The sequence below is a fragment of the Dasypus novemcinctus genome, chromosome 5 (genome assembly GCF_030445035.2).
Source record: "Dasypus novemcinctus isolate mDasNov1 chromosome 5, mDasNov1.1.hap2, whole genome shotgun sequence".
Lineage (NCBI taxonomy): Eukaryota > Metazoa > Chordata > Mammalia > Cingulata > Dasypodidae > Dasypus > Dasypus novemcinctus.
Window position 1 is genome coordinate 98,649,488 of NC_080677.1, and position 23,173 is coordinate 98,672,660.

The 23,173-nt window shown below is 37.5% G+C and overlaps 1 protein-coding gene across 13 annotated transcripts in view; it reads left to right on the forward strand.

Annotated features, from left to right (window-relative positions):
- The window catches only part of CPED1 (cadherin like and PC-esterase domain containing 1), a 290,477-nt gene that overhangs the window by 252,410 nt on the left and 14,894 nt on the right, over window positions 1–23,173 (forward strand). For 7 of the 13 annotated variants that reach the window (XM_058297272.2, XM_058297273.2, XM_058297281.2 and 4 more), the window contains 5 exons: window positions 2,192–2,328; window positions 15,425–15,645; window positions 15,901–16,002; window positions 16,404–16,491; window positions 17,558–17,704. In XM_058297272.2, the coding sequence (XP_058153255.1) occupies window positions 2,192–2,328; window positions 15,425–15,645; window positions 15,901–16,002; window positions 16,404–16,491; window positions 17,558–17,704 (695 nt within the window). Of the gene's footprint in view, window positions 1–2,191; window positions 2,329–15,424; window positions 15,646–15,900; window positions 16,003–16,403; window positions 16,492–17,557; window positions 17,705–20,978; window positions 21,143–23,173 lie in introns of all 13 variants that reach the window. The other 6 variants (XM_058297280.1, XM_058297278.2, XM_058297279.2 and 3 more) reach the window with 2 other exon arrangements.

Here is a 23,173-nt window from a genome sequence, read left to right on the forward strand (position 1 = left end):
ATTAAGTAGTGTGTTCAACTTAAATAGTAGTTCTCAACTTGGTTGCATTTTGGAATCACCTGAAAAGCATTAAAAAAATACTAATGACTGAGCCTTATACCCAATGACTCTAATTTAATTGTTCAAGAGTGCTACCCGGGCATGGGGAATTTTTAAAACTCACTAGGTGTTTCTAATGGGTAGCCAGCATTGAGATTCACAGAGCTAGTCTGATGCAGAGCCCAGATGTATGTGACCCCAAAGCCTAGGGTCTTTCCACTGGTACAGATATTTTAACACCATTATACATTGCCTATTACTATGCTATAATTATTATACATACATAAATCATAGCCTCTTAACCTCATTTTAAATGCTTTTATTTAAATTTATAAATTATTTTGTAGTTGAGAGCATGGACGTGGAGCAGACTGACAGGCTCAGATCCTGGTTCTAGTGCCTGTTAGCTGGAAGCTCTTGGGCAAGTTATTTAACCTTTCTGGGCTTTGGTTAATGCCATCAATACTATGGAGGTGGTAATTGGGTTGTTATGATGATTTAGCCAGTTAATATATTAAGGAGCTTAGAGCATCCCTGGCATCTGGGAGTACTATGTAAATGTTAGCATTTTACATATTATAACACTAATAGCACTAGCACTTAACAGGGTAGATAATTTAAAAATGTATTAGGGTTAAATTCTCCAAAAAAGTGAGATGTATGTGGAGTACCAGTGGGACATTCACCAGGCTTGAAATTGTGTAGGAAGTGCTTAGTGGGTAGACATTGAATAAAGCAGTTTTCTGGAATTCTCATTAAGGTTAAAAATCAAAGCAAAGAGAAAAATTTATGACAGGAGGAACAAATATTACTTTTGGACTGTCTTGCATCTCAGCGTTCTATTCCTGTCAATACTGTAGCCGCTAAAGTGATCCTGTCGTACCAGTTCTGACCTTCCCCAGAATACCCCAAATTTCTTATCTCCCTTCCCTTCTATTTTCTGTACCCTCTCCCTGATTCTCTCTTTCAATGTCCCCACACTTTTTCCCCTTTGTGTAGTCAGTCAGTAAGAGCTGTAAACTCTATCTTCTTTCATCTATTATTATTTTCACAAACACACACACACATAATTCTGACATCGTTGAGATCATGAAATACAAAATGTACCTGAAAGTAGAAACTCTTTCCATTAAAATTAATGTCACACCAGATACTTTTGTTTGCAATATCACATATCAAAACTAGAATGAAGATTTCAACATTTTTTTCCCCTTTTTCAACTCAAAAAAGTAGCTCAGAATATTTAGCACCTCATTATTTTAAAGGGAAAACATACAGCAATAACATAAGCAAGGCCTGTCAGGCAAAGCAGGTGATTGTCGTAGACATCAATGTGCTATCCACAGAGACAAATGACCATTCCGTATTTGTTGATATAATATCAACACTCCATGTTCACACTCCACATTATGAAAAGTTGAGCAAAGAAAAAACAAAAAATCAAAATTATTTGTCTAATAAATTATTAATGCATCCACTAACACTGAAAACTAAAGTATTTTGCATACACATCATTTTCACAAATAAAATGGGCAATAGCTTAAATATATTGCAAACATTTATTTTACAAACATTTACTAAAATTTGTGACCTATACTTTGTACGTGCACTCTATTAGAAACAAAGATGAGTGTGATATTGCAACTGCGGTAGGTCCTTTAAGTACATTATTCCTTAAATCCTTTTACTGATCACATAAGGAGAACAGTAATGCTTTAACTCACAAAGATATTAAGGAACCCTAGCTAGAAAAAGGTGAAGAGATTCAAACCAAAAAGGAACAAAAACTAGCTTTAAAATAATAAATTATCAGAATGTTCAATTTCCCAGTCTACTTATGGTCCTGTTGAAGTATCTAACATACTGTTTGAAAATTATAATTGAGTAGTACTTTGTCACTTGATTCTTATAAGTATATAATTTCAAGGAACAGAACTCAGACTTGATTTCAGTGTAAATTGTGTTATTTCAGAACATAACTACATGTTGCTTCTCAAATAGTTTGGCCAGAGGCCATGCATTATTTTCCTGGGTTGAAATGGTAGAGGGTCTCCCCACTGTAATTTTGGTAATGGTGAGCAATAGCTGAATTTCAAACTATTATTTCACCAGTGGAAACAGGAACCTAAAGGAACTTTTGCATCTATTCCAGGGCAGTGGATTGTTCCTTGTCTTAGTTGTTCAGACAACAGAACCTGTGACTGGAGAGAAATAACGTGGCAGGCCCACAACTGCCATTATAGTGTCCTGACTAAGTCTCACCTCCAGCAGTGCCTGGGAGGAAGGAAGGTAGGTTCTGCATCCAGTGGGGGAAGCCTTACAGTTGTATCTACTAGGCCGACTCCTGCTCTCTCACTCTGCAGAGGAAACTAACTGAATGCAATTTGGCTTTCTGTATCACATGTCGATGTTATCATAGAAGAGCCTTAACAATGCTTGCTCAAAATATTCAATTATTTCCAAATTAAGTCTATTTGACAGATGGAGGATATTAAAGTCATGGTTTCCGCTGGCCCAATTCCTTGCTATTTTCTCGGCACAAATTTGTGGGAGCTTGCCACGTCAACTGACAGTTGGCAGTTGAGAGCAGCTGGGCTTGTCAACTGCAGCTCCAGCAGACACTGCTGTTAAAACAGACATCTGTAGCTCAGCACAAGAAACCAAATGTTCCCACATGCAAGACTCACTTCTTCTAGAGCTTACCAAGTGCATGACCTTGTTTTTACACACTAACCTTCCTGATTTTTCATGTTTCTGTTCAGATCTCGCATGGACCTCACTAAACTGACTTTTCCTTTAGTGAGACTCCTAAGCTGATTTCTTGGACATGCAGTGTCTTCTTGCTAGGCATACTCTGACTAGGTAGAATCCAGCAGAGCTCTCGGACACGTGAAATGGGCACATAGACTGAGATGCTAGAAGTTAATGTGAAGTAAGTAACCCTTATCCAGATTTTTCAGAGCACTTTTTATTCAATGGACATTTCCTTGTAATTGCTTGTAAGCTTTCATACATGGGCAAGACTGATTTCGAAAATTGATTTTAAAAAAGCTCTATTAATGCATAAAGAAAAGAGCACTGGGCTGAATATATGCCATCTTTTCTACTTTCAAGTAGTTTAAAAAGAATGACAGGGTCAGAGGCAAGGCAAGAGGATGGACATTCAATTTTCAGAAATGAGGATACGGTCATATCTCTAAAGATAAAGAATATTCGTAATTTTTAAAAAGGAAGGGAAGAAACCAAACATCTAGAAATTTAGTTGTCTTCAGTATGATTCTTGCATTGATTCTATGCAAGGAACTGTGCTGCTAACTTTCTTACACCGTAAGTCTCACCAGGCTCTAAGCTTCATTAGTGCAGGACTGTATCTAATTCACGGCCATAATCTCTCTGCTTAGTACCGTTTTTGATATATAAAATCAGTATATATATTTGTTGAGTAAAAAAAAAAATTAAAATCTTGTTTATTCCTAATCACAGTTCTGTGGGGGTAGATATAATTATATCCACTTTATACTTAAGAAAACCTTGGAAAATTTGAGTAATTCACCAATGATCACATTCATGAATGATAATTTGTCAGGCATTTTTAACCACCGACTTGGACAATCCATCCTCCATATCCTAGAAATGAAGTTCAATGGAAGCAATAAAAATAACCATTGCCATAACAGCCAGACTTTTCTAAATTCTTTCATTATAGCATTCTGACTTCAGAATTTAGAGTGCTCAGGAAAATTCCAAGATGTCACAGTCTATTAACCTGAAAGGCAATAGCTATCAATTTAAATTACCACTAAGTTCCAAGACTTTGGACATGACACATGTTGTTTCTCAGGCTAATTTTCTTCACCTGTAAATTAAGAAGCATATATGGTCTAACCCTGTTCTGTAGATTAACCAACTTTATAAAAAGCTAAAGGTCTTCTATCAAGTCTTTGCTAATTTCAAGGCTAATTATTAGCAAGCCTACAAAATACTGGTAAGAAATGGAAGATCAATTTTTCTTCCCTGTTAACAAATGAGATCAGATCTTGCTAAGTCTCAAAATAAAGACATCTGCTCAGATTAGGTGACCCAAGCAGAGATCAGCCTGCTAGACATTTAGCAGAGAGGGCTTAGCTTAGTGGTCCCCCCAGTCCAGAGGCAGCCTTCAAATCTGCAGACTCAGAAACTTAAATTGACCAGCACGCTGGCAGTGTTTCCACAGAACCTGATTTGTTAAAAAGAATGCTAATTTATTCTATAAGCAACCGGAAAGCATTGTACATTTTTAGCACAGCCAGAATTAAAAAGACGATTCCACTGTAACATGGAGACTGCCTAAGGGGAGGAGGAAACCTAGGGAGGCAGAGAAAATTCCAGCATGAAACACTGAGAGAGCAAAGAAAAAGATAGAATATACATAAAATAACCCTATCTATGTTAAAAAAAATGCATGCATACAAACACACAGGAAATTTCCAGAAGTAACAAATAGTTAAGAGCAATTAAATAAATGGAGAGGAATTGGAATGGAGTGAGATAGTGGCAGGATCAGTTACATATTTCGGAAGGCCTAGAGCAAAATGAAAATGCAGGACCCTGTGATTAAAAATGATTAAGAATTTTGTGAGAAACGGACTTGGCCCAGTGGTTAGGGCGTCTGTCTACCACATGGGAGGTCCACAGTTCAAACCCCGGGCCTCCTTGACCCGTGTGGAGCTGGTCCATGTGCAGTGCTGATGCACGCAAGGAGTGCCATGCCATGCAGGGGTGTCCCCCGCGTAGGGGAGCCCCACGGGCAAGGAGTGCACCCTGTAAGGAGAGTCGCCCAGCGTGCGAAAGAAAGTGCAGCCTGCCTAAGTATGGCACCACCCACACAGAGAGCTGACACGACAAGATGACACAATTCCCGTGCCATTGACAACAACAGAAGTGGACAAAGAAACAAGATGCAGCAAATAGACACAGAGAACAGACAACCGGGGTTGGGGGGCGGGGAGGGAAGAGAAATAAATAAATAAATAAATCTTTTTTAAAAAAAAAAGAATTTTGTGATGACACCAGCAAAGAAATGAAGCAAGTATGGGGCCCTTTTAAGTGCAGGGGACTTTTAAATGGGCCATGAGAACTGGCCCTGGATGGTGAAGCTTAGTCAGTGAAGTGTGAAAAGACCTTTAAAATCGATATGTGTCTGTATTATTTTCATTTTGACTGTGGGTAAGCATTGTTTTTGTAATCTAAAAATCTACAATTGAAAATGTTGTATCATCATAACTAGAGCAGAGGCAGTGGAAAAACAAGGGAAAGGGAAGCAGATTTGGCTCAACTGATAGAGCATCCGCCTACCACATGGGAGGTCCAGGGTTCAAACCCAGGGCCTCCTGACCTGTGTGGTGAGCTGACCCACATGCAGTGCTGATGCACGCAAGGAGTGCCGCCATACCACGCAGGGGCATCCCCTGCTTAGGGGAGCCCCATGCACAAGGAGTGTGCCCCAAAAGGAGAGCCACCCCAAGTGAAAAAAGTGCAGCCTGCCCAGTAGTGGTGTCTCACACACACAGTGAGCTGACGCAGCAAAATGATGCAGCAAAAAAGAGACACAGATTCCCAGTGCTGATGACAAGAATACAAGCAGACACAGAAGAACACAGAGCTAATGGATACAGAGAGCAGGCAACTGGGGGTGGGGGGGACGGAGGGAATAAATCTTTAAAAAAAAAAAAGGAAATATAAGGGAAAGAGAACCCAAGAAAGATGTTTTATATTCAGAACCACAGAACCACAGGACTTGGTTTTGTACAGTCAGGTACGCACACTTATATACCACACACACAGATAATTGTGTAAGCATTTTTAATGACAACAGTGAAATAGCTCTTATGTTAAGAAATCTCCATTTACTAACTGAAGTGTATTAGCAAAAATTTTCCCAATATATCTATTTCTCACTTTCCAAGAGAAGAAAATAAATCTACAAAGTGATCCAAGAACTCTTTTTTTTTTTTCTTTTTTAAAGATTTATTTATTTATTTAATTTCCCCCCCTCCCCTGGTTGTCTGTTCTTGGTGTCTTTTTGCTGCGTCTTGTTTCTTTGTCCGCTTCTGTTGTCGTCAGCGGCACGGGAAGTGTGGGCGGCGCCATTTCTGGGCAGGCTGCTCTTTCTTTTCACGCTGGGCGGCTTTCCTCACGGGCGCACTCCTTGCGCGTGGGGCTTCCCTACGCGGGGGTCACCCTTGCGTGGCACGGCACTCCTTGCGCGCATCAGCACTGCGCATGGCCAGCTCCACACGGGTCAAGGAGGCCCGGGGTTTGAACCGCGGACCTCCCATATGGTAGACGGACGCCCTAACCACTGGGCCAAAGTCCGTTTCCCAAGAACTCTTATTTTTCATTACAAAGACAAGTAAGTTCTCATCTTGCCCAGAATTTCCTACAATTGATGTTCTATTCCAAAGACAAATAAGTGTTAAATCTTAACAGTTACAAAAATGGAAAAACAAGTAACATAAATATGTTGTTTTGTTAAAATATATGATAGGCTTATTTTTTCCTGGCTCTCTTTCTACCATGTAAAATGATCAAGAAAATTAACATGCTATTTTAGCAATATTATAAAGAAATTCACATCACATATGCATAAGGACGGCAAGGTCAGAGCGTAGCAAATGCCCAGACTGGCAGTTGAGAGCCTGTGCTACAATTTTTATTCCACCAGATGAAGTGAGTTTTTAAAAAAATCAAACCCATCAGATTAACTTTGCTGCCCTATACCAGAAATCTTGCAGTATCACTTATTCCCTAACATGTCACCACAGAGTAGAGTCCATCAAATCATTTAACAATGCCAAGTTCAGAATTCCTTTATAACTTTTGTGCTGCCTAGTTGATTCATTCATTCATCTAACATTTGCTTAATGATGACTATTCAAAAACTGTACAACATTGTCCTTCAAGGTGCTACATTTCTAGTAGAAGAGGACAAATGAGAGAAGTGATCATCACAATAGAGCATGGTAATTACAACAGTGGGGTAAAAAAATCACAGAGAGGGCACCTGACCTGTGCTGGGAGGGTCTGGACAAGTTCCCAGAAGAGAAGGTGCCAGTAGAGCGGTGTTTGTAGTAGAGTGGTTTTTGTAGTCATCACTGATCCCTGAATTGCATTACTTTGAACTAGTTTAATCAAATTAGGAAAAAGAGTGATTTTCATTTTCCCTTAGAGAATGTCCTTTGTGAGCCCCATCACTCAAACCAGTGCTTTCTTTGATTTCCCTCTGATAAAGAAAACAGGAACCGAGCTTGTGAGGACTGCACTGGAGATAACTGCATTTCTCATTTTTCAGTGCACTCCAATTTATGCAACTTGAATTGTGTAAAAGTGGGGACATCCCTAATCATGCAATTTTTCATGATATAGCAGTCTTACTATCCAAAGACTTTTAATTAATATGGAAAACTCAGATTTTTAAGAGTGAGAATCCAAAAGTTTCAGTGCTGTCATGAATAAGTAGTGCAAGTATATTGTGCTACAAAAGACAGAACTTTACTTTTACATCCTAGTCAAGACAAGCTGCACCTTCTGGGAGGGGTTAAACTATTTTATCTTTCTCCAAAGAATCAAACTAAAAAGCAACAGAATTTGCCTGCACCAGTGAAAATAACTGGAAAGTTAGGCCTTTACGTTACTTTAGAATCTCCAAGTAGTTCTTTCTCCTATTTGAATTTCCTTATGTTGTTATTCTTCCCTTTCACATCTTTTCACTGCTGTGTTACATCGATGAAATGCAAGACTGTACTGGGAAATACAGGCCCACGGTGGGGGAGGGGGGAGGGAACAGCACACAAATCAGTTGGGATTTGAAAAGGGGTTAAAAGGAGTTCAAGTTTCCTGTAACTTTTTCCAAGAACCTCACTGCACTTGATGGTGTGTGAACAAGAGCATGATTTCTATACCTCAGTCATTTGCCTTCATTTCAGCAACACCAACAGAAGATTGATCTCTAAAGGACAGTTGGAGCAATCTCCTCAGGGCATATGTCTGAGCCATTTAGATGGAGAACTTGTATGTGTGTGTGGGGGGGTGGAAAGTTAACTGTGGGATCCCTTTTAAGTTCTAAATTAACCTAAATTTGAGTTATTTACAGGATTTTGTGATCAGATATATTTAATTGTGTTCAATCAAAGCAAGCATCAACTGGGTAGGAGCTATGCTTTCAATTTTACTGTCATACATTTATTTAAATAGATACCTACCTCTTACTTAATATACTCTAAATGGAACATTTATGAGAATTTATCAGACCATAATTTTGTAATCACATTGTGGAATACATAGAAAATTGTTTAAAAATGTGATAAATTTACAACTGAAAATACTTAGGAGCCACATCCAACTGAATTAAAGAAGCACTTATTTTGTTTTTCAGTTGAAAACACAGTTCAGAATTTAAACCAGCAATAAAATATCTGAGAGAAGAGTACAATTAAGCACAGGATATATAAAAAGGCAATATTTCCTGAAAATACTTAAATCTCAGCTGTTAAAACAGGAAATGTAACTTAAATTTTTAAATACGATTTTCAAGTTAAGCGGCATCTTGGACTTAAAGGTGTTTAAATTTCTGAAGTGTGGCGAATTCATAATAATATGCTCTGATGAATATGTGAATTCCATTAAGGTTGCACAATGTATCATTGTCTGTCAGTTTCGATAAAAGAAGGTGGATAAAAAGAAAGGAGTGTCCTACACTCTCACCAAGAAATGCTGACTTATACATGAAGCCATCCTTCAGCTTCAATAAATACACTGGCAATCCAGGTGGAATGACAATCTAGACGATTTTATTCCAAGCAGCTGTATCTAGGTGATATTGTTTAGCCCCTTGCTTCCCTTATTTTTTTCTCCAAAGTTCATGTGTTAATAAATGAGAGAGATTTGTGTAAATGTCAATCTTATATTTGTTTTTGACTCAAAACAGCAATTTATTTGTTAACCTATAGCCAATTTAATTAAAATGCATCACTGGAAAACATTCACTACTGCTCACAGAGAATGCTTTGTTGAGTTATAAATTGCAACTAGATTTTCATTGTTGCCTAAGTATGAGTAGACATCTGATCAGTCTCAGCATCATATTAAAGTTAAACTATCCTTTTCTTCATTTAGAAAATGATATTTATCTTTTAAGAGCAGTATTTCTCAATTTTGGAGCTCATCAGTATCACTCTGGAGCTGTCTAAACACATAGGCTGTGCTTGGTGCTGGACCAGACCTAAAGAATGAAACTTTCCTCCTGCCTTTTGTAAGAATTCTCCAGTAAGCAGGCATTACCTAGACTGATAAATACTCTAATATCATGTCCTTTCTTGGAAGGTTGACACAGGTTCCTCTCTATTGAGTGGAGTCCTGTGTTGGGATCTGCAAACACTTCTGTGAATATTGAAGATAGGACCTATGCAGGAGGAAAGAGAGCAAAGAAAGAAGTGACAGAAAAAAAAAAAGGGGAGCAATTTTCTGTCTATTGATTCTACATAGACAGTTGTTTCCCAGCCTCACCAAATCAGATGAATCTGAAGGTTAACAAGTTCCAGACAGCTCAGTACCTTTGTGTTGACTCAACTCAGATGGCATCCAAGCCCTCTCCTTATATTTCCTCATAACATTATTTACTAACTAGGTTCTTGTTTCGTATGGTGATTCTGGAGAAAAGAGGCTATAGACGGGAATATATACATGTCTACATATTATCCTCATTAGTTCCCTTCATTCTTGATGAAATAAAATGGAATAAAATATCATTTCATTGTATATTTAAATCAGAAGTTCCCAAAGTTTTAGTTATATTAATACCAACAAATTATATTTCTTGCTATTACTTTTCCTGGAATATATTTCTCTAAGAATAGAATTCCTTTTATGCAACATATGAATTTTAACTTTTCATACAATTCTCACTCTAGCAAATTCTCAGGTAGAAAGATCTGAATTAAGGATTACTTTTCTCCCAGGAAGCCTGAGGATGTAGGGGAATGTGGTAAAGATTGGCTAACTGTTCATCAAATGAATTTCCTCTTCTTCTGCACTCAACTTGACTACATTTCCACTGAATCTTGAAATTAGGTGTGTGGACATGTCACAAAGTTCTTACCACTGGAATGTGAGTGACAGTACATGTACCTACGTCCAGGTATAACCCATAGAAAACCTGGCAGTTCTTTATACCTTCCTCCAGGCTGGATATTAATGCCTAGGGAGTCCTTGTAAGTAATAATTGATGAAGGCACAGTCCCATCAGCCTGAACCCTAGATGACCTCTCTGCCCCGCCCTCACACATAAACCTGCCTGGAACCACCTTGGACTGTTTTCCTAAGAGAACAATCAGCTTCAGTTTTTTTTCACCATTATATATTTTTTGTTCTATTTGTTATATCACTTAGCCTATTAATTATAGGGACTGTCATAGTGGGAAACTGGAAATGGAAATTAAGACAATTAAACTGTTTTATGACTCTATTTTTTTAAAAGTGAGCTCCAAGATTTAGTAAAGCCTAGAATGTGATGTGATCCTAGGTCCTGTGGTCCATGATGGAATGAAAAAGTGTTAAAAACACCTGCTCCTATATGCTTTGCCATGGTTCACACTGTATGGAGAGATGTAAAACTCTTCCAAATATACCTTAGCCTCCTGAGGATGAGCTTCTCGTGACACATCCAGACCACAGATGTTTCTGTCCTCTCCAGGGCCCACCTGTGTTGGAGACAGGTTCACCTCACTGCGTCACAGGACCAGAAAAGAGATGCTACACAGGAAAATGTGATTCACTCTTTGGAATAATATTGCTAAAGGAATCCAAAATATAATTAGCATTATTACTATGATGGATTTATTGAACAAATTCTTAATCCTGAATCTAAGCCATTGTTCGTAAACAGAAATCATGTTTATTTAAGTTGATTAGTACAAAATTCTAAAAGACTTTTCCAAAAAAACTTTTTAGCAAAATGGATTGGTTGTTGCTGCTGCTGCCAATGCTTAGGGTTTGTTTTCCTTATTAAAAGCCACTACATGTTCATTTTAGAAAAGCAAAGAAGGAAACTCTCACTCTTACTACTTCAAAATAATCACTATTAACTTTCCAGGGCCTTTATTCATGTTATAATATCATTGTTAAAAGCTGAAAATAACTCAAGTGTATGATTACACCTTAATATAAAGAACTAGCCATATGTTGTACTGCTTACAATTTGTTTTGCTTTTAAAATTATTTTCATGAACATCTTTAAATATTTCCTAGAAGTGAAATTAATAAAAATTCTGCTGACTTATACACCCAACAGCAAGCTAACAATTCATTTAACAAATGGTTAGTGAGAACCTATTTTGCAGTAGGCACTAATCTGGGAACTGGCGATTCAAAATTACAAAAAAAAAGATAAAAAACCTGCCTTCATGGTGCTTACAGTAGTATATAAGTGGATCTATTTCCCTGAACTCTTAATATCATTGGGGCTTTTTAAATCTTTGATACTTTGGTAGGGGGAAAATATAGATTTCAATTTTTTATTACTAAAGTTTGATTAGTTTTAGATATGCCTACAGACCATTTCTATTTAGTGGTCCCATTTTTTTCTGTTTGATGTTGCGCCAACCAATACCTGCGCATGCTAGTGTTAGACAATCTTTTGACGTGGAGAGAAGAGTTATTTATAAATTGAATGGCTACTCATAAGTGATCGTTATGGTTATTTAGGCCTTTTAAAGAGCAATTTATCCTTGTAAAACAACTAATCTATCCATTTATTTTTTTTAATTTCAACAAATTCAAATGGTCTAAAAGATATAAAGATCAAATATGAATTATGTGCCTGAAAAGAATCACTCTTTAATTAATATTTTTAATTGTGTGTGTGCATTTCAAATAGCTGAGACTTTCAAGTTTGAAATATTTTAGTTAGGAATGCCAATTAACCTCTTGCAAAAACAGCTTTACCAACAGAACAATCAACGTTAAAATAAAAACTACAGTTTCATTTTAGTTATATTCCATTATTTCCATCCAGTGGAAAAGTACCAGGATCAAATTCCTTTAGAGAATATACTCTTCCCAGAGCTGTTTTCTACTAGGGTAGAAAAATACGCTTTTTGTGCAGTCTAGAATTTCTTCTGCAAATGATGGTGGTGGCGCCTCATTCTGCTGACTGTGTAGCTCTTCGCTACTCACTAATCAGCAATGGAGACACCAAGGACCTGTTATGAGTGTTGGTTTGCTTGAACTGGTGATCTTCCTTCCAGTTCTCCATCCAGAGCCTCAGTTTCCCCATGGACCCTACAGGTCCTGCTGGGGGTCAGAACTAGTAGGGCAGGGTTGCGACTGTTTTAACTTAGATATTTCCCATCAGACATTTTCTCTAAACAAGCTATTAAATCTAAAGTGTCTAATGCTCTGCAGGGCAAATTCAAAGCACTCAAAAATGCTGCTTGTCTTTCCTACCTTAATGCTAGCTCACATTTACTGTGTGATTACATGTGTCAAGGAATAAGTAGTTAAATTCCCATTGAAGTTCTATGAGGTAGTGCTATTATTTTCTCTACTTTATAAATAATGAAGATGCACAATCATAGAAGTCAAAGAAGTTGTCTGAGACTCTCTAATTAATAAAAGGTAACACCTAAGAATTCTGGGGAAGCGGACTTGGCTCAACTGATAGAGCATCTGCCTACCACATGGGAGGTCCAGGGTTCAAACCCAGGACCTCCTTGACCCGTGTGGAGCTGGCCCATGTGCAGTGCTGATGCCCGCAAGGAGTGCCGAGCCACGCAGGGGTGTCCCTTGCGTAGGGGAGCCCCACGTGCAAGGGGTGTGCCCCATAAGGAGAGCTGTCCAGTGTGAAAGAAAGTCCAGCCTGCCTAGGAGTGGCGCCGCATACATGGAGAGTTGATGCAGCAAGATGATGCAACAACAACAACAACAAAATGAGACACAGATTTCTAGGCCGCTGACAAGAATAGAAGCGGACACAGAAGAACACACAGCAAATGGACACAAAGAGCAGACAACTGGGTGGGGGGGGGGAAGGCAAGAGAAATAAATAAAAAAATAAATCTTTAAAAAATAAAGAATTCTGAAACATGACCCTATATTGCCTCTTATATGCTTTGGTGGGGGTCATCTTATAATTCCACAAAAAAGATTGGGAATCTACAATTTTCTTCTCTCTCCATAACATGCAGGTGATTTGATGTCTCTAAACTTCACTGTCTCTCATTATCGCCCAACAATACAGACACCCAATGATCTTACTGTCTGCCTGGAGATACTCTAGGGGGGCTTAAAACCTTGGTAGTGTAATGAGAAAGATTTACAAGAAAATCTATAGTGACAATTTAGTTTAAAAGCTCAAGCTCAAAGATACTTTAATGGAGCTGAATAATTGCTAGTACCTGAAATTAAGAGTTTTCCTGATTATTCACAGTTCCTCTTTAAAAACCAGAAAAAGTAAACAGAAATAATTTTTAAAATTATTTTATTGCACTGGAATTTTATTGCCCAAAAGGGTCTGACTGGGGCCTTGACATCTTATGTTATTCAGTTTAGCTAATGATGTTTATCATCACAGTATCTGAGGTGAAGGAAAATTTGGCAAAACTTTAGCAGTACTTCTCACAGCTATTTGGATACACTTACTATGGAAAAAGCCTTTGCAAATTTTCACTAAATTTCATTGTAGATAGACAAATGCATAAGTGCCTGACATGTAATGGCAATGGCTGCTATTAAAATTAGAAGAAAAAAATGGTGCGTGACTAACAAAAAGAAATCTCAAAAGAAAGAGAAAAAACTAAAGAATGAATTAAACCATATCCAACAACCTTAAAAGGGATTGGCTATAACAAAAGTCCCTTTGACTTTCAAGTCAATAAATACTTTTAAAATGCATGCATGGTACAATGGGAAAAACTGAAATAAACTAGAAATTGACCCTGACCTCAATGAGAAAAAAGATGCAGACATAGCTATAATTTCATATCAATGTAGACACTGATAAAATCTAGAATGGAAGTAAAAATATAATGAAATCACAGAAGTCAGAGGATAATTTTGGCTCAGGGTTTTAGATGGGACCTGCTGGTAGAGGTGACTTTTGTGTAGGGTCTGGAGGCTGCATAGCATTTAGATAGGTGGGGTTGCAGAGGAGCTTTCAAGGCAGAGGGATTAGCACAAGGAAAAACAGATGTTGTTGAGTGCAAATCATGTTCAGTGAAAAAGTAGGAGTCTGACTTGCTTACTTGAGAGAAGCATTGAGAGGATGGGGCCATGGACCCTGCACTTGGAATCAAAGAAACTTGGTTTGAGTCCCATGTCCCCCATTTATCAGATTTACGACCTCAGTCTCTCAGCCTCAAATTCCACATCTGTGAAACAGAGATAATGATTCAAACCTTACAACTATAAAGATTAAAAATGAGTATCCTATATGAAATCTCCATCCATCAAAGCCTGATATGCAGTGGGAATTTACTAAATGTACTGAACCTAATTAGTTTAGACCTGATTCTGTAGGAAATAGGGAGCCAATAAAATTTTTTATCACACACACAAAAAAAAAGATGACCAGAGCTGGTAATTTGGAAATTTATTTCAGCAATATTATATTTAAACTGAATTAGAGAGGGGAACTGATGTGACTCAGTGGCTGAGAGTTGGCTTCCCACATACAAGCTCTGGGGTTGAATCCCTGGTCCTGGTATCTAAAAATAATAATAATAATAAAATCAACGGAATTAGAGGGCAGTATTCTCCAAAAGGAAGAAACAAAGGAAGGCACATTTTGAGGCTGTGGGGTGGGAATGGAAAGGACATGATGGGCAGGAAAGACATCATTTGGAGAACAAATGGCACTGGGATATGCACTGAGGGACATATGCACTGTTCAGAAAATCAGGTTCTAGTCCTGTGACTCTTTTCTTAAATGGTGGCATGACTTATCAAGCTAGCTAACATCTGTGGATTCCCAGTTTCTTCATCTATAACATAAAGAGATTGGACTAGAAAATCTCTGAGTATTCCTACGGCATTGAAAAATATTGTGCCTTCTAAGCTGAGTAGAGAGAAAATAAATAGCACAAGAGAGACAGAGGAAAAAGCAAAAAGATGATGAAACAAAAACCTTTAAAGCTGAGTTAGTGGGTCAACAGTGAAGTCATTGCTAGGAACAGGGAAGAGAGGAAAATAAACAGGTTTGAGGGGAGAATAAAATGAAGGCAATTTTTAACAAGGGCTGTCCTTTGATTAAACAGTGGTTTTTGTGCATTCAAATAATACAGTTACTTTATATTATTGCCTGTACCATATAAACATCAAATTTGAAAACAAATACTTTTTCTTTGATTTATAGATTCTTTTCATTGGCGATTCAACCAACAGAGGGATTATGTACTATCTCATTGAAAGACTGAATGAAACCTTGCAAGAATGGCAGAAGGTGCATGGCACTAAATTCTATCACAACGTCAATGGTGGGAAGACTTTGATAGGTTATTCCTACTATCCACAGTTCTGGATAAGCCCTTCATTGAGACCAACATTCGAAAAAGCACTTGAGCATCTCTTGCAAAGGTACAATGGAACTATTGTGAATGGCACACCACCACAATATACTGATGTTTTGCTAGTGGTTGTAATTGTTCACTGTACATCAAATGTGCTGAAAAGCTTAGATACCAAATAATATGGCTGAAAACAAGTTGGAAATGACAAGGAGGCCTGTGATCAGGATGCCAGATATGGTTCAGTGAAACATGAGGCAATGCTCTTAAAATGTTTACCATCTGTTTTAAGGCAACACATATTGTTTTTCTTTCTGGATTTCAGATCACATCCCCTGGAGAATACCGACCAGACTGTATTAGTAGTTGGTGGTGTTCAGTGGCTTAACTCCAATCACTTGCAAATTATTCACAAGGTTTTGAAGAGGTAAATTTCAGCCAAAATAATTTCCATTAGTCTTCTAGGTTTAAAAAAAAAAAAAGGTTAATATTGACATATTGATGTAGGCAAATTTTATCAAGATTTTATTTAAAGAACAACTTGTGATTTAAAATTAAATACTTAAAGTCTAGTTTAAAATATTTCAAAAATACTTTTGTGCCTAATCACAACATGGATCTTCAATATTCCAAATTTAGATTTAGTGCTGACACATACTGACACATAATGGTGTATAGGAAAAAGCTAATATACATCAAGCCTATAAAATATTAATTTAGTCTTATATTCCAATTATCACATTTTAAAAGACTTCCACTGTGTTTGTTATGTAAATCTAGAAAAGCAATCTAGGTTTGTGACTTTAGAATTTTGATTATTTCTTCTAGAGAAAATTTACCCAATATCCTGGTGATCATCAAAACTTTGGGAATTGGATTTCATCTACCAGTGAATGGAGTGCATTTTCTAACAATGGTAAGCCCATTTCCTCCAGACGGTTTAAGCTTTGTGCTGTCTATAGGGAACTCTGCTGGTGTCTAAAAAAGGACACAAAGGTCACTCTATGATACAGCTGTCTTTATACAACCACTCTATAATGCAGACAGATCAAAAGAGATAATATTCTTAAATATTATAATTTCAAATCAATTTTAATTATTACTGGAAACATGTAGCCCAAGAAGCAATTGTAAATAGTGTGTTGACTTTATGAATGAATAAAGAGGGCACCAAACTATGAAAAATAAATAAAGAACTGAGGGGTATACGAGAGAGATTATACTTTGAATAGTCCCTTACCCCAAATGTTTCATACACTTTCAAAGATTGTATGACAGGCTTTAATTTCTTTAGGTTCATGCTGAATTCACAAATGAAACTGTCAATATCAATGTGTCCTTTGGGAAAGAGTGGTCTTTTTGACGATGCTTTCTGTCTGATTACTTTTAAAAAAGAATCTTTGAAGTAGTATCATTACTTTTTCATCTGGTTGAATATTCAAAAATGACAGGAGTTAGAAGCCTCTGACTGGCTCTCATAGGAGATAGCAAATTTGTCTTAGCACTGAATGAATGGAAGTCTCAGAAAAGAAGAGAAAGACAATGCCCACAGGTAAGAAAAACAGCTGCTCTTGCTCAAGCAAGGAAGGGTTTACAGGCAGCCCAGGTTTCTGTGCAATCACAGTCATGACGCAGGGGACTCCTGGGAATTGAAAAGACAGGAGGATGTCCATTTAATATGTAATCAAGGTGGTATTTTATTTTTGTGGGCAATAAACCTAACTATTTTCATGCAAGGGGAAGTTCAAAACTGTGTCAAAAAAATATATATATATATATATATTTATATATACATAAATTTTTATATTTTGAGTAAAATTTAGACATATCATTATATAAGAAATGCAAGCGAAATTAATTCTTACCTCATAATATGACCAATTTCTCTAAAAATCATGACATTTATATGATTTCTGCCTGAGTTATATCACACAATAATCCTCTGTTAATAAATATCCTCATTGTTCTGCTTTGTGAAACAGAATGAAGTACAGAATTTATGGAAAGAAAATTTGATTATTCTGGATGCTGCAAAAAAATATGGCTATGAAGTGGTTGATACATTTGCTATAACAGTGGGGCGATACAAAGAATTTCTGCAGGGGAAATGTGGATGTCATTTCCATGAGGTATTTATTCTAGCTTGATTTTTTTAGTTTTTAATTTTTTAAAATGTCTTCTTGAATTTTTAATTGCATCATCAGTATTATTTTGTGAGAAAAAACTAAGTCAGGAAGGGATTAAATGATGTATTCATTATCATTTGGCCAAACTTGGTAGTAATCACAACTCTGGGCACTACAAAATTAGGCGTTTAAAAAAATTAGCATTTCTTTAGATACTTCGAAACTACCATCCCTCCTCAATGCTGGTAGGAATATGGGAACCATGGAGAACACTTGCTTTCTCTAATAGATTCCAAGCCTTTCCATTAGAATCTGCATCAAAGATGGTGGTAAACATCTTCAATGGAGGCCACTTTAAAATCAAGCCTATTTGATGTGCTGAACTAATGAATGCCCTTCCTCCATTGGTTTATAACAGGAGTGCCTGCATCCACCCCTGTGGTGAAAATGATTTTGTTGTAACTAGTAATTAAGTAGGCTTATCTGATAAGGTGATAGCAGAAAATAATTTTATTCTCCCTCCAACCTTAACCTTCCAAAACCATCTGTCTTAGTTTGCCAGGGCTGCTATGACAAATACTGCTATCATAAACAGCAAGCATTTGTTGTTGTCTTAAACAACAAGCATAAGCATTTATTGGCTCACTGTTTTAGAGACAGAAGTTCCAGATTAAGGCATCAGCAAGGCCATGCTTTCTCTCAGAGTTGGCAGTGTTCTGTTGATGTCTTGCTACAGTCCTTGCAACTCCTTGACTTGCATCTCTGCCTCTGTCACATGGCAATGCCCTTGGTCTCCTGTTGCTTTCTCTGACTTCTGGCTTCTACATATTCTGAATTCTTCCACTTTCTGGTTCTACTGACTGTGTCCCACTTTCCTCCCTTTATAAGGCCTCCAGTAATACAGATTAAGACATACTCTGGTTCAATTTGGCAACACCCCAATTAAAAATAACATCTTCAAAAGGTCCTATTTGAGGAAGTGGACTTGGCCCAATAGATAAGGCATCTGCCTACCACATGGAAGATCCGCAGTTCAAACCCCGGGCCTCCTTGACCCATGTGGAGCTAGCCCATGTGCAGTGCTGATGCGTGCAAGGAGTGCCCTGCCACACAGGGATGTCCCCCGTATAGGGGAGCCCCACACACAAGGAGTGTTCCCCGTAAGGAGAGCCGGGCAGTGCAAAGGAAAGTGTAGCCTCTCCAAGAATGGCGCCACAAACATGGAGAGCTGACATAACAAAATGACGCAACAAAAAGAAACACAGATTCCCGGTGCCACTGATAAGGATAGAAGCAGTCACAGAAGAACACACAGCGAATGGACACAGAGAGCAGACAACTGGGGGAAGTGGGGGGGAAGGGGAGAGAAATAAATTTAAAAAATAAAATTTAAAAAAAAGTTAAAAAAAAAGTCCTATTTACAAATTGGTTCACTCCACAGGAACAGATTAAGAGAATGTTTTTTGTTGGGGTTTATGATTCCATTGACCACACCCTCTGTGGATTATTTTCTCTCTACCTCTTATATAAAATCTTTGGTAGATCCTATAATTTTTTTTCATTTAAAAAAAATTTTATTGAAGTAACTGGTTATTCACATATGAACACATATAAACAATAAGTGTATAGTAAAGTTTGTGAACTTACAAAATAAACATACATAACCACACAGGGGTCTCATACATCGCCCCTCCACCAACTCTTTGCATTAGTGTGAAACATTTGTTACAAACTATGCAAGAGCATCATCAAAATATTATAACAACTATATTCCTTATCTTACGTTTGGTGTATTTTCCCCCAACCAATACTATTTTTTTAAAATGTATTTTTGTTACAAATATTGTGAACTTTCAAAACAATCAGACAGATGTGTAGATTTCCCATACAACTCCATACCTTGGTGGAACATTAGTTACAGATTATGAAATAATATCATCAGTTTCAAATCATAAAAGCAATCCAATTACTTTTAGGCATATGAAGAGTGTCACTTCAATACCAGAATTGTCCAATGTTGAGGCATAATTACATAAATCTTTCCCTTCCCCTAGCTCAGGTCAAAAGCCCGAAGTAGGGGAGTGGAAGCAGGAGGCTTCTTTCCTGTTTCCCTGTCTTGCTTTACTACTCCTGTTCTTCTTCTTCTTCCTGCACTGGTTAAGGGTAGGGAGGGAATTCAAAGGACAAGAAAGGTCTTACTTCACTGGAGCAAGCATAATCCCACAATGTGCTCTCTGGGTATAGCATGTTAATTCTTTTTTGTGATGCTTTTATCATTGAAGATACCCCCCTCACTCCCCACCGGGACCCTTTGACATTAACTCATGTGCAGCCTAATTCCTTCCCTGGTCCCTTGGCATCATGAATCCTTTTGCTGTGCCATTATTAGAACACAGCTCCCACCTCAGTCCTCTCTCTCTCTTTCCCTCTCTCACTTTCATTCTCACTCTCTGAGACCTTAAATCTGCTTATAGCCATAATTTCTCATACAAGTTCTTAAGCCTCCCAAATCCCCATGTTGAGTTCTCCAAGTTGGTCTCCTGAAACCCTCCCTTCACTTGGTTTAAAAGGAAGTGTGAAGCAACTCCCCAGGGGAAAGGCAAATCACAGAGCACTTAGAAGTTCTGTCACATAGAAATTTTCTCTCTTCCTTCTTCTTTGTCTCCCAAGTCTTCTAATGATGCAAGTATTTTCAAAACAGATTTTATCCACACTGCTGCAAGTCCTGCCTAGGTAGTCCAGACATTGTTTTGGAATGTGAGGTTACCTGGCCACTGTTGCTTTGCCTAGGTCTCAGGAACTTCAGCTGAAACTGAGATGGAGAGAGTTCATTGTGTCAACCTATCAAATATTAATTCACTCATTCTTTCTTACCCTTTGTAAGTCAGTGTGCATTCATTAGTGCACTGATTTTTGGGTCACAACTAAAGGTTCCTTCTGATTCTGTTTCTTAGTCCTTAGCTGACTGTCAAAATCCACCTTGGTCCCCAGATTCTTATAGATAACAAAAAGTTATTGAGATTGCATTGGTTCTTCTGTATTTTCTACTGATGGAGTCATTATCCATTTGTCTGACCAATGGAATTGCATTTCAGAGAGCTAGATCCTGCAGCCACAGTAGAGAATACAGTTGGCATGACATTTTTAAGTTTTGATCTAGTAGTTAAAAGCTTGGCCATGCTGTTGCAGAACAGATTTTAAACTGTAAGATAGTGTGTCTATTTGTTTCTTCCACAAGAAAATATACCTCCCTTAGAGTCTCTTTCTTATTTGCAAGGAGTCAAGAGTTGGTATCCAGGAAGAGGGAGAAACAATGACCTTGCAGCTGAGCCAGCCCAGGATCACAGTTGGCCACAAAAGCAAGCCAAAGGCTGCCAAACCCACAGAAAACAGGGACATTGAAAGATAATATACAGATTGTGTTTGCCTCTTTTAGGAAAGGTTGGCTTGTTTACTGACTTAATTACTTATTTGTTTATTTTTACATAATGTGTCTTCAATTAGCATTTTGGGGGGATGGTGTCTGTTTTTCTTTTTTGGCTTTAGTGCTCTGGAAATCTAAAAAGGCGATATCCTCCAATGATTTCCAGCATGGCTCCAATTAAAAACAGAAGATGTCTTTCCCACATGATTGCATCACATGTATCTCCTGCCACACCACCATCAACCAGTTTGCACTAATAGTCAACGAATTTGAGAACCACACATGCAAAAAAAAAAAACCCTTTGAACCATCAGAACTTGGTTGTTGATTTATAATTATTACTAATAAAAGTAATCCTTGATTTGCATAATAGTGATTTAAGTGTGCAGGTAAAATAATTTCATTTCTTTGATTTGAAAATTTTTGTGTGCAATTTACATATTCTTAACTCTAGTTCTAATGTATACTGTCTTGATGGCAAGCCATATAGGCTTCCCCCTCATTATCTCAGTTCATTCTAGAGAAGTGGTATCCACTTTAAAGTATTTGAACTGAACTATGCTTCTGGGAGAATTTGCCTTTCCAGTAAGAATGCAGAACTGATTAGATCATCTTTCTCAACCGACCTCTTTCCCCACAGTCTCTAAGCCTATTCATCACTTAAGCATAATTGTTGCTTAACTCTTGAACAATGTGTGCCATTTGTACCTCAGGAAGTTTCTAGTGCTGACACTGATGTTTTATAATCTCTCTAAATCATCACCCAACATCTTAAATCACTGTTAGCTTATTATAAACAATAAAAAAACCTAAAGTACCTTGTAAAGGATGGTTTGATGATAATGTAGCAAGCCAGGAAAAAATTGATTACTGGTCTCATGGAACATATTAAAGGGCAGAAATTCTGTTGCTAACCATTTTTCCTTTTGTACTCTTGTGATCTTATAAGCCTGCAAAGAAAATATGCCATACAATAATAGCAGGAATCGACATCAGCTATATTAGAATCACAAAAATTTGGTTTGGGGGCCTTTTACTTTCTGCCATTCAATTAAACCACTCCCATAGAAATTTCACAGATACCTGAGGAGGATTGGTATAATCATTATAGTAAGACCTTGATGTTTGCTCTTTGGTTTGTAGTCAGAGTTCTTCTACAGACATAACACACCTGATTCAGTGAGTTCTTTATACTAGGTAAGATTAAAAGGCTTGATGTATCTCTTTCATCTATCAAGGCATCAAGAGAGAATATGTTGGCACCACAAATCTATAAACAATTTCCCAACTGGTGTGCCTAGATTTTGAGTAAATTTTTCCTGCTGATTATAAAATCAGGTATTTCTCTTTATGGTGGAAATGGAATCTTGTTTTCCCAATATTTATAAAGGACAACAAACAGGATCCAGGTTGCTCTTGCCCGAGAGAGGTGGATGGGGCCTTTAATGATGTGGCCAGCAACTACTGTGAATAAACAAAAACCTGGAATGGGTGTGATAAGCTTATCAGCCCCAAACTGGCTGCAGAAGGGGCAAATCCACAAGCAATCATTATAGAAATATTCATTACTCGAATTGGTTGTCCAGACATTACATAGCTCTGCTTTCTGGCAGATGTAGCTAAAGCTTAGACTCAGTTAACAAAAATTCTCTGGCAGAACCAACCAGCACCAAGAGCAGCAACTTGCTGTCAACTCTGGCACCATAGAAAGAAGAAAAGAAAGGATTTGGGGTTCTTTGTCAGGGATCATGTCTCATAATTATTTAATCTTCATCTTATACTTTTTAATTTAATCTTAATTAAAGAAGCAAAGTATTATCTGGATAAGAAATGTCTTCTTTCTATATTGTGAGCCTAAAGTCTTTCTTCTTCAAACTTTAAAAGTTTATTATCTGAACACAATTTTTTTAAAACCCTTTAAATTCATCTATGTTAAAAAATAGAAGTATGGCTTTTAGGAGGAAGTAAAGGACAAGTGATCCAAATGTAATTAGCTGATACAGCAGATTCCAGATTTTAATCATCAGCATGGTTATTTTTAATAAATT